General features: G+C 40.0%; 1 protein-coding gene across 1 annotated transcript in view; it reads left to right on the top strand.

Annotated features, from left to right (window-relative positions):
- Jmy (junction mediating and regulatory protein, p53 cofactor) overlaps positions 1 to 12,771 on the top strand; it is a 60,259-nt gene that overhangs the window by 29,648 nt on the left and 17,840 nt on the right. The window contains exons 4-7 of the mRNA XM_005065652.4: positions 1,027 to 1,196; positions 10,613 to 10,778; positions 11,169 to 11,356; positions 11,856 to 11,942. Coding sequence (XP_005065709.1) covers positions 1,027 to 1,196; positions 10,613 to 10,778; positions 11,169 to 11,356; positions 11,856 to 11,942 — 611 coding nt within the window. The remainder of the gene's footprint in view (positions 1 to 1,026; positions 1,197 to 10,612; positions 10,779 to 11,168; positions 11,357 to 11,855; positions 11,943 to 12,771) is intronic.

Genomic DNA, 12,771 nt, shown 5'->3' on the forward strand with positions numbered 1-12,771 from the left:
CCAGCACTTGGGAGGCAGAGGCAGATGAATCTCTTGAGTTCAAGGCCAGCCTGTTCTATAGAATGAGTTCCAGGACACCCAGGGCTCTTAAACAGAAAAATCCTGTCTTAGAAAACAAAACAAATAGAAAAACCCAAGTTCTTCTTTCCGGGGAAGGAAGAGGGCTGTGCTCTCTTATCTTATGGTTCCATTTTTACCTTCTGGATGAGAACTGAACTAGTGTGTGGTGTTAGTTCCTCCTGCATGTGGTTCTCACAAAATTTTCAGCCTATACAATGATAAGCCATGGAATGTAGGATTGACTATTTAGGGCATAGAGTTCAGCTAATCCATATGTACTGTATATATGCATTTTGATCATGTTCACCCAAATTCTTGAATGTTATTTTTCTTGATTAATTTATTATTATTTTTGTTCTTGTTTTTTGAGACAGAGTCTCTTCATCTAGTCCTGGCTGTCCTGTAACTGACTCACTATGTAAATAAGGCTGGCTCCAACTCACCATGCCCAGCTTTAAGCTACATTTAAAAAATGATTTATACCTATTTTCTATTTATGTCTGTATGTAAGTCTGTGTTTATGTGTACCACGTGTGTATGGAATCAGAGGAGGCCAGAAAAAGGCGTCTGCTTCTCTGTAACTAGTCATTACAGGTGGCTGTGAACTGCTGTGTGGAATCTGGGAACCAAACCTAGGTTCTGTGCAAGAGCAGTAAACATGCTTATCTTCTCAGCCCGCTCTATCCCATGTTGAAGGTCGTTGCTTTGTTTTGTTTTGTTTTAGTCAGTGTCTCACTATGTAGCTGTGGCTGTTATGGAATTCACTATGTAGACCAGGTTGGCCTCAAACTTAGAGAGACCTGCACCATTGCTTGAGATAACAGAGAATGAATGATACTATTGAACTATATTTTAGAGATATTAAATAATTTATTGTGAACATCAGTGAAATGTAAGAGAGACCTCATGTTCCTTAGTGTCTAGTAGTTTTGTGCCTTACTATTTCTACAAAATTGTTATTACCAGCTGTGTATGATCGGATGCGAGCAGATCAGAAGAAATTTGGCAAAGCATCATGGGCAGCAGCTGCAGAACGCATGGAAAAACTCCAGTATGCAGTTTCTAAGGAGACTTTGCAGATGATGAGAGCTAAAGAAATTTGTCTGGAACAGAAGAAACATGCACTGAAGGAAGAGGTAAGAATAGATAAATGTGAAAAGTTGGGATTTGCATATATTAGGTTCTTGGTTTTGATAGATAATATCCCTCCATCCTCACCCCCCACATTTCTCTGTAGCTTTGGAGGCTGTCCTGGAACTGACTTTGTAGACCAGCCTCAAACTCACAGAGATCCTCCACCTGCCTCTCCCTCCTGAGTGCTGGGATTAAAGGTGTGTGCCATCACTGTCTGGTGATAGAAATCTTTTTTGATATTATTTTTATATAACCTTTTCTTATTACACTGCCATTTTTTTAATGTCTGTCTGTGTGTGTGTGTGTATGTGTGATGCATGTGTTTATATGTGCATGCATGAGATGTATGAGGACAGTCAGTCTTGGGTGTCATTCCTCAGTTGATGACCACTTTGTTTTTTTTGAGAAAGAATTTTTTTCAGTGCCCAGAATTAATCAATTGAGCTGGGCAGGCCAACCCAAAGGCTCCACCTTTCTCTGCCTCTCCATCCCTGGGATTTCAAACATGTGCTACCACACTCAACATTTTTATATAGTTAGGCCCTGGAGGTCAGGATCTTAGACTTGAATAATATCTTAGCTTCTTTCTGATGCTATGATAAACATATAGACTAACAGCAACAAGGGAGAGGAAAGCATGCCCTTAACAAAAGGCTATCCTCTGATTCAGGGCAACAATTAAGTTGTTTCTGGAGATGGAATTTGGTGTTCTTGGGGATCAAATTCAGGTTTCCAGACTTTCAAGACAAGAGCTATGACCCTGCACATAGCCTTTTTAAAGCTTTTGAAAACATGAATAAGATTTGGTCATAGAATATAGTGACATTTGAAAACTACATGTGAAAATGATCTGTGAGCTTGATCAGATTCAAGGTGGACCATTGGAGAAGTAGAGAGCTTAGACTAGAGAGTTGTGGGCAAGACGGTTGGTGTGCTAGGAGAGGTTAAGAAGCAAAGTTGGAAAAACAAGAGTGTTTGCATGTTCTGCCAAGAGTCAGATTTTATCCTTAAAACAACATGTCTCAGCTGACCTGAGCTTGTGGGAGCTCACAGACTGCGCCAACAGCTAGGAAGCCTGCATGGGACTGACCTAGGCCCTCTGCATGTGTGTGACAGTTGTGTAGCTTGGTCTGTGTGTGGGGCCTCTGGCAGTGGGATCAGGACCTGTCCCTGCATTTGAGCTGGCTTTTGGGAACCTGTTCCCCATGCTGGAATGCCTTGCCCAGCCTTGATGCAGGGCTTGGTCCTTTCTCAACTTGATGTGCCTCCTATGGGAGGCCCGCCCCTTTCTGAACGGAGGAGCAGTGGATGGTGGGGGCAGTATAGATGGAAGGTGGGGAGGAAGGAGGGAACAAGAAGACAGGAGGGAGGAGAAACTGACTGGTATGTAAAATAAATGAAAAAAACTTTGATAAAAAAAAGAAAAGACAAGAAAACAGCAGCATGTCTCCGTTGTAAGGAAAAAGTAAGATTTATTATATATGAACAGTTGTTCTGGCTAAGTATAGAGGATGCATTTTAGGCGATCCTTCTATGGAGAACTAGACTTCCCAAACTTGATTTCAGTGTCAGTAGTAGAAGCCAAGGTATGAATCAAAAATGAACACACACAATTCTCTCCTCTCATAATTTGGACCTTTTGTACAGTAATGGATGAAGTCTATATTGAAAGCAATATGGAATTAGGAAAACATAAAAACTACATGTAATGTTCTTGTAGTCTGAGCATTTGGTGACAGTTCCAAGTTTGCAACACATTCATCTTGAATAGATTGGAAAGGATGGTAAAATGTATGTTTTTATTGCAGAGTGAGCTGGACAAAGGTGACTGAATTTCTATTAGTTATTTTGAAGAAACACTTATACTTCAAGGATTAGATAAAATAGTTATTTCATTCATTTTTAGATTTGTGGGTTTTGGTTTTTTTTTTTTAATCTATTTTGTATATAGCAATACAGTTTATACTAAATAATACTTGGGGTAGAATTATTTAAACAATGAAAGGAAGAGGCAAATTCAGAATACAAATATCTTTTCCCCCAAGTTTTTCTTTTTTATTACTTTTTGTAAGTGTGTCATCATGACAAGTGTGTTCAGACTAATCATGTCCAATTCTTACTGCTCTAATGGACAGTGAAATTGGAAAGCAAGCCCAGCTTTCATAATCACTGCCTCAAAGGTGTAACACATGTTAGTTTCTTCTGGAATACAAACATGGTTCTTGCTGCTTTAACACCCAGACAGTTGAAATCAGCATCTACCAAAAAATGGAAGGCTGCAAAGGAGTCAAAACTAAGAAAAAAACATAAAAACAAAACAATTCTCTGTGTAGCCCTAGCTGTCCTAGAACTCATTCTGTAGACCAGGGTGACCTTGAATTCAGAGATCCACATGCCTCTGCCTCCCGAGTACTGGGAATAAAGGTGTGCACAACCACTGCCCCCCATAGAAATTTTTTTCTCATCATCTAATAATACCCTCTCTTCATTTCCTTTCTTGCATTCTCAACCCACACTCAAACCAGTGTACATTGATATATGTATACATTTACAAAGCCATGCACATTTAAACCCATTTTATTAAGGAGTGTAGCTCAGTGGTGGAACTCTTGCATAGAATCATATGACGTCCAGCAATAAAATAATAATGAAAAGTTAAATAAAGCCACTCAGATAGTCACACAACATAGGATAATCTAGCCATCACCAGCCATAGTGTTTACCAAGAGCTGTATAATAAACAAAACAACTAATAAAACTTGAGTCATGATGCATTCATTTCTGGGTCATATTTTTATCCCCGCTGGTAGTGTACAGTTGTTGGAATGTGAAAAACAATGTGTATTTACTTTTAAGAAGTGTCTTTTCTAACTCTTCTTTTTTAAGGAATTTTTAAAAAAGAATTCTGCTTATTTTCTGGATTCAGGCCTGTTACCCAATACACAACCGCTTTTCTCTCATTCTCTTGGTTACTCATTTTTATTTTTATTTTAAAATACTAAATATGCAGCCAGGTGTGGTGGAGCATACTCTTAATCACCCTAGCACCTTCAAGGTAGAGACAGGAAGATTGAGTTCAGTTCATCCTCAAATGTGTAACAAATATAGGCCAGCCTGGGCTATATGAGGAGATCCTGTATCAACACCCTCATACCTCATGTATTTGTCAAGCTGTTACTCTCATGCTTACTTTTAATAGTACAGGTTGAAATTTTTTCCACTTGATGTCTGGGTAGTGGTGACACACAACTTTAATCCCTGTACTTGGGAGGCATAGGCAGGCAGATCTCTGTGAGTTCCAGGCTATGGTAGTGAGTTCCAGGACAGCCAGCACTGTTAACACAGAGAAACTGTCTTGAAAGAGAATTTTTATGTATATGAATGTTTACCTGTATGAGTATATGTATACTATATAGACACTTGGTACCCATGGAGGTCAGAAGACATCTGATTCCCTGGGATTGGTGTTAGGGAATGTTGCCTACCATGTGGGTGCTGGGAACCACATTGGCTCCTTTCTTAACTGTGGAGCCACCTTTCCAGGTCCCCGTTTTATGTAGAACATGTTGCTTTTTCAGGGCTAGAGAGGGACGGATCAATGGTTAAGAGAACAGCTAACAGCACTCTGTAGCTCCATGTCCAGACAGCCCAGCACCCTCTTCTGTTTCCTTGAGCACTGCCTGCACATCACATAGATAAGCATGCAGGCAAAAATACTCATACACATGAGAGCTTAAAGACTGTTATTTATGAATCTGTTAATGGTTTGAGTATCCTGAAATGCTCCACAATGGCATTGCTATTAATTAATTGTTTTGAAATATAGGGTCTCACTATATAATCCAACTGCCCTTGAACTTGATCTTCTTGCCCTTCCCTGTTTCTGTGTGCTGGGATTGCCAGTGGATGCCAGCACTCTGGGCATACTGACACTGTAGCAAGGTTTCTCTGTTAGTTTGAAAAATATCACATGAAGTAAACTCTGATACCTCATAGCTGTACGGTAGAAAGCAGTCTTTTTGTTAGTAGATTAAATCATGATTTTTTTTTCCTCCTCTTTTACATTTTCCCCCCCTCACTTTTTTTTTTTTTGGTGTGTTTTTAGAACGCAAAGCTGGACCTTGTCTGGGACAATTTGCATTTTGTATTCACCTCTGAAGGATTTCAGTCCCATCCCATGTTCACCTGAGGCATTTCTACTGTAATTTCCCTTTAATGAGCTTGCACCTTCTTGTTACTGGCTATCAGGATTTCTTTTCAAATCCCAGCCTGTTTATTGCCTTTTCCAAGTAATGGTATGTCTGACACTGACCTGCTCTGGCAGTACAGGGTGCCTAGGCAAAGACTCCCAACTCCTAACTTAGAAAGTGCAGTTTCTTTAAACAGGTCTCCAATGGCAGAGGACAGGATGGGTGAGGCTAACCTAGAGCTCTCTACAGTTTGAGTCTGTGTGGTCATTTATAGGCCACATCTGGGGTTGTAATAGTCTGCTTTTAAAAGTCTTGCATTATGTGTCTGAATTCTTCAAAGGATTCACAAAGGCCAGTTAGTCATTCTTGCCAGGTTTATGCTTGTATATATAATATAGGTCCTGTGTTTTATATATATTTAGCTGTGATGATGTACAGTGTCAGTTTTAATAGCCTTAATTTAATTTAAGGTGTCTGTATTACTCATGAGAAACAGAACACATATAAAATATTAAACCCATCCCAAATAAATGCTTTGCCCCTGCAGACTTCTGTTGGTAACACAGCCTACTGCAAGCTTTAGAGTAAGGGGAGACCTGAGACGACCTCTCCCCTCCCTCCCTCCCTCCCTCCCTCCCTCCCTCCCTCCCTCCCTCCCTCCCTCCCTCCCTCCCTCCCTCCCTCCCTCCCTCCCTCCCTCCCTCCCTCTTTCTCTCTCTCTCTGTTTGTTGAGACAAGGTCTTAATTTTAGCCCTGGAAATTGCCTTACAGAACAGGCTGGCTTCCTGAGTGTTGAGTTTTATTCTTAAAATGTCTGTACTTCAGGGCTGGAAAGATGGCTCAGAGGTTAAGAGCACTGGCTGCTCTTCCAGAGGTCCTGAGTTCAGTTCCCAGCAACCACATGGTAACTCACAACCATCCATGGGATTTGGTGCTCTCTTCTGCCATGTTACAACACTGTGTGTGTGTGTGTGTGTGTGTGTGTGTGTGTGTGTGTGTATAATCTTTTAAAAAAGGTCAGTATTACCTTTTAAATTAGGAAGAGACAATATGATCCAGTTCTAAAACATTGTGTTGAGGAAAACATTGAAGTAGTAGAAAAGTACCTGTTAGAAAATAAAATTATTGTTAATCATAAATAAGTCATTATGTTTATCTACTTGGCTTATTTTAAAGACAAATTTCTTGATATAAAAGTAAATCATGAGATTAAAATTATGAATTAATAGAAATAGGAGTACTTTTCACTAGATTAATGATGAACTTGAAATAAAATTTCCAAATTAACATGTAGCTATCACTAATCCTCTATTTGGCATTTAAATTTTATTCATATTTAAGACTACAGTGGTTTTAATAAGAATGACCCTATAGGCTCATATTTGAATGCTTAGTCATCAGGGTGTGTTGCTACTTGAGAAGGATCAGGGAAAGAGAGGCCTTGTTGGAAGAAATGTGCCCTTGCAGGTGGCCTTTGAGGCGTCAGAAGCCCAAGCCAGGCCCAGTGGCTCTTTCTTCTGCTGCCTGTGGATCCAGATGTAGAGCTTCCAGTTCCTTCCCCATGTGTGCCTACATGCTGCCATGCTCCCTGCCCTGACAGAGTGATGGACTAAACCTCCAAAACTATAAGCTAGCCCCAGCTAATGTTTTCTAAGAGTTGCTGGGTCATGGTGTCTTTCACAGCAATAGAGCGTTGACTGAGGCAAAGATGAAACAGTTTCTTTTGATTTGACTTTAATTTGTGATTAGGTTATTTTCTTTATAGTTACTAAGTGAAGAAGATACTAAAGTTAAGGTACCAGCATGAAGTCAGTAATAGAAAGCAGTTATAGCTCAGTGGTCCGTGAACTTTTGTCTGCTGGTTAGAAGATGAATCAGAGAGCTCCCAGAAGGATCTGCCTTTGTATATAACCTGCTTCTCAGCATTTTCTCCTTCTTCAGAGAGAATTTAAACCACCTCTGCTGCTTTCGAGTCCCCGAGCTGTTCTGTGAATGGCAAGCAGGAAACTGCTAGCATGTTGGGCTAAATATTGTATGTCAGTTTTGGGGCCAACTCATTGTTTTTTTGGCTAAGAGCATGTAGGCAAATTATAATTAAGCTTATATTTCCCTATTTCAGTTTTACTTTAATACATGGAATATTGAGCATTATTGTATGTGCCTATTTAAGATCTTAATTTATTGTCCATCCTGCAATGAAAGAATCACATTTTTACTTGAAAAACAAAACAAAACAAAAAAACACTTGCAGCTAGTCGCTGCCATGCTGAACAGAAAAACTGTGGGTCTTAGTTCTGCAAGCTTATTTCCTACTTTTATGTAAAATAGTAATGTCTAGTCCCCGGGTATCATGATCCATGAGTTGGTATATGTGAAACATTTAGCAGAATGCCTGGCATAGAAGGAAAACACAGTGTTAACTAACACTGTTCTAATTTTGTGTAAGTACTGCGAAAGGGACTACAAAAAGAAGGAAGATATAATTCCTGTGCTTAAGCTATTTACCCACCTTTTCAGTGACCACCAAAGGATGTTATTGAAAGGTGCTGTGGCATTCGTATGGGTCTTGTCAGAAAGCTCCAATCCCAAGTAGATGGGAGACTGGGGTCCTTTCTTTAGTCCTCGAGATAAAACCCAGAGTTTCATATATTCGAGGCAAGTACTCACCACTGAGCCTTTTTAAAAGCATCTATACTTTCAGAACATATACATAGAACCAAGGAAGAAGGAGAAAGGGCACCTCCTGAACATCAGGAAAACAAACAACAACCTAAAAACCTGAACCAGTGGTAAATCATGAAATAGTGAAAAGTTTTAACATATCTTACCACAAAGCAAACTTTTAATGTTTATACCACAGATCGTTCATATTTAGGGTAACAAGGTTTATATTACTTTAATTTTTTTTTTGAACTTATCTGCCTGCCACCATGTCTGGCTTACTTTAGTTTTTTGCTATCTAATTTTCTAAATTTTTTTGCTATTCAACAGCAGCTACCTAAGAAAGGGTAGTTTTTTTTTCTAAGTTTTTTGTTTTTTTAGTTTTTCCCATTTATTTATTTTTATGCATACAAGTATTTAGCCTGCATGTTTGTCATGAGCATACTAAGTTTTGGTGCAATTCAGAAGAAAGTGTCAGACCTCTGAGACTGGAATTAAACCATTGTGTAAATGGACCACATTTTCCTTATCCATTCTTCAGCTGTGTTGGCATCTAGGTTGTTTCTACATTCTGGGTATTACTAATAATGCTGCTATGAGCATAGTTGAGCAAGTGTTCTTGTGGTATGATTGAGAATCCTTTGGGTATATGCCCAAGAGTATTACAGCTGGGTCTTTTGGTAGATTGATTTCCATTTTTCTGAGAAACCACCATATGGCTGTACAAGTTTGCACTCCCACCAGCAGTGGAGGAGTGTTCCCCTTACTGCATATCCTCTCCAGCATAAACTGTCAATTGTGTTTTTGACCTTAGCCATTTTGACAGGTGTAAGATGGAATCTCAGAGTCATTTTGATTTGCATTTCCCTGGTGGCCAAGGATGTTGAACAGTTCTTCAGGTGTTCCTCAGCTAGCACAATCTAAAATCTTGTTTAAGACATCTTTTTGTGCTCTCATGTGTCCATTAACTTGAGGCAAAAGGGATCATTCAACAGTGATATGAATCCCCTGTCTTTCTGCCATAGGCTTTTCTAGAGCAATCGTCAGATAATCTCCCTTATACACTGGAGACCCAAGTGGTGTCAGCCTCATGTGAGTGAGACTTTAAAAATTCCTTTCTGTTCTTCCACTCTTGCCTTTGGTAGTTGCTTTTGCAAAGTCACTTGAAACCTGGGGTCACTTATCCTGTGCTACCAGGATCTCCAGGGCACATTGATGTCCATGCAAGGGTCCTTGTGGGTCAATGAAAGACAACCTCAAAGGAGCCACAACAGCCATAGATACTTTGGAAGAAATGCTCTTAGAAGAGTGCTTACAGGCTGACATGGGCAACTCCTGAGAAAGGTACATCACTGGAAGTAGTAGTGTTGGGAAGCACTTTCTGAATCCTACTTTCTCTGTCGTTGATTACTTCAAATATGACGAAGGGGAAAGCCCCTCTCTCAGGGCCAGCCACACAGACCTCATACAAGACATCTGCCACTTCAGAACTTATCCCCAGAAATTTCAGGTTTCCCTTAAACTCAACAATCTAGGGTCCCAATTTCATTTCTGTTAAAGATAACACACTTTGTTACCAAAGATAACAGTGGCGATCATCCATAGACTGCAAGGACGTTTCACATCTAAAGTGATTCTCTCAGACTGACCTGCTTCACATACACTCACCTTACTCTCCAGCCTGCTGATCCAGGAAGCTTTGCTGCAGCAGAGAAACAAAAGGGGGCCCCAGATGTGTAGAGTCATTGGCTTTCCTACTTGATGTTTTGTATGTTTATTGTATGTATCTATAACTTAGCATCTGCTTTTGAACTGAGAAGAGAGGCCATTGGGATTTGTGTCAGGATAATAATACATTGTTACCCTAAATATGAATGACCTATGGATTTAAACATTAAAAGTTTGCTTTGTGGCAAGTTACATTAAAACTTTTTTTCCACTGTTTATGACTTACTACTGGTTTGGAATTTTTGTTTTTGTTTTTTTTCCCGTGTTTAGAAGGTGACTTTTCTCTTTTTTTCTCGGTTCTGTGTTTATTTTTTAAAAGGATAGCTGCCTCCCCAACCTCCTTATGATAGTGGAAGTGAACCTACATAGTGATATTGTAGAGGTGCAGACTTTGAGAGCTGAGACATCCTGGCTGCGTTTACTTTTCTACTTTGAGATAAGTGTCTTCGCAAGTTGTCCAGACTGACCTTGAACAAACTCTTTAGTGGGCTGGCCTTGAGTTGACATGCTAACAACAGTCTAGAGCAGCTCAAGCAGCTGTCCTTGTCTAGACTAGCCTCAGACTCCTGCCATAAGTGGTCTTGTGCACTACCAGTGCCACACCCAACTCAGAAGTGTGTTTTTCTTTCATCAGGGTTTGTTTCTCTGTGTAGCTCTGGTTGTCCTGAAACTCATTCTTAAGCCTGGGATTAAAGGCATGTGCTACCACTGCCTGGTACTAATTGTTTTCTTGAAGAAGTTGCTTTTGGGACTTACCATATTGGATTTGTATTAACATCCAGTTGACTTTTTTCCTTTGTCTGCACCAGTTAATAGCAGTGTTATCATTTTCACTGCAGATGCAAAGTTTACAGGGCGGTACAGAAGCTATAGCTCAGTTGGATCAGCTAGAGGCTGACTACTATGATCTGCAGCTTCAGCTGTATGAAGTACAGTTTGAAATCTTGAAGTGTGAAGAATTACTATTGACTGCACAACTGGAGAGCATCAAAAGACTTATATCAGGTATGGTATGCATTTAACCACAGACGTCCACAAAAGGTAGAGGACCTGGAGAAAGTGTACATGGATCCCAACTGTGTTTTCCTAAAACTTAAAAACGTGGTTCTTGAACTGGACTGATTTTTGTGAATTCCGCAGTTCAGGCTGCCATGTTGCTTTTGAGTATTTTTTGTAACATTCCTACTTTGTTAAAGGATGCTTCACCTGAAATCAGAAGTTTTGCAGTTTTGCATGGGTGGAGTGTGTAGAGAGAAGAGTTAGGTCTTTATTTATTGAACACTTACTGTGTACCAGACATTTAGAAATTTTGTACATTTAGCCTGAGGTCTATTTCCTCTTCTTTTAATCACTGTTTAATAAAGAAGCTTGTTCCTAACCACAACTCTGTGACAGAAAAGAGAGATGAAGTGGTGTACTACGACACTTATGAAAGCATGGAAGCCATGCTGGAGAAGGAAGAGATGGTGGCGTCTGTGCATGCGCAGAGGGAGGAGCTCCAGAAACTGCAGCAGAAGGCTCGACAGCTGGAAGCAAGAAGGGGGCGGGTCTCAGCCAAGAAAGCCTACCTCAGAAACAAAAAGGTATGCAGCCCTTGTTTGCAGTGGAATCGTGATGATTTATCATCATTGCTTCCGGTTTTAAATCTTAATAGCCATTACCTCTTCTCAGCTTCTTACATTAAACATTTGTGTTTCTCTGAGGGTTGACCTCTGACATATGTCCTAACAGCCAGTGTTGGTTGTATTCTACCTGTTCTGAGGATGACTCACTAAAGGACATGGCTACAGGCTCCCCTGCAGTGCATTGAAATGATTGGTGATGTCAGTATCCTTAGTCTTCTCTAGTGAGGTTGGAGTGTTAAGAGAGTGGACAGAGGTACCATGGTTAGGGTAGACAGATCTTAGTGGCCAATTCTGAATCTCTGGACATGTATGATGGGTTTTAGTGGTTTATGGTAAAGGAGGGAGGAGCTAGTCCTCATTACTCTGTGCTTCTGAATAAAATGAGTAGATAAACTTTGGCTCCATCTAAGTCTCACTTTTAATTAAAACACATTTTATGTTTTTTTTATTTTTCTAGGAAATTTGTATTGCAAAACACAATGAAAAGTTCCAGCAGCGTTTTCAGAGTGAAGATGAGTATAGAGCCCATCACACAGCACAACTAGTAAGTCAGGAGACTTGGAACAAAATCTTACATGTGTCTGAAAGGGGTAAAAAAACCCAGAGTGTGAGAATTGTGTCACTAGATGTTAGTGACTGTGAATGTATATAAATAAATGAATGAATGAATGGATGAATAAATGGTTGTTTGCTTAGTTTTTTTTTTGTTTGTTTTGTTTTTGTTTTTTTTGGTTTTTTGGTTTGGTCGTTTTTTTTTTCCCCCCCTCAAGACATGGTTTCTCTGTAGCAGTCCTGGCTGTCTTGGAACTTGTTTTATAGACCAGGCTGCCCTCAAACTCACTGAGATCTACCTGTCTCTGCCTCCCAAGTGCTGGGATTAAAGGCGTGTGCCACCAAAGTTGGGCATGAATGACTATTTGTATGAATAAATGAAAGAGATCTAGTTTAGAAAAAAATTAATGGTAAGTACAATAGTTCCATGTACCACTCCTAGCTGCACCTCCAGCTCTTTCTGTACCGTGTGTCACAGTTGGCAGCAAGTCAGTGTTGGCACGTCATTGCTGTCCAAAGTCTGTGGATTGTGTTGGAGTTCTTTCCTGGTGTTGTGAGGGCTTGATGTATTTATTTCACTTAGTAAGGCAGATGTAAGGTTTTGATTGTTGAACTGTGGGGTAAGAATAAATGTGCTAGTTTGCACTTAGCAATAAATGAGAGCTCTACATTGTCATACCCTCTCCAGCTTTTGCTCTTGTGAGAATGGTAGCTGTTCTAATGGATAGTAGTGTCTTAATGGTTTTAGTTCATATTCCTAGATGGCATGGTGCTGAGCATGGCTTTTATATGCTCATCTGCCCCATGTGTATTTTCTCTAG

The sequence above is a fragment of the Mesocricetus auratus genome, unplaced genomic scaffold (genome assembly GCF_017639785.1).
Source record: "Mesocricetus auratus isolate SY011 unplaced genomic scaffold, BCM_Maur_2.0 Super-Scaffold_100020, whole genome shotgun sequence".
Taxonomy (NCBI): domain Eukaryota; kingdom Metazoa; phylum Chordata; class Mammalia; order Rodentia; family Cricetidae; genus Mesocricetus; species Mesocricetus auratus.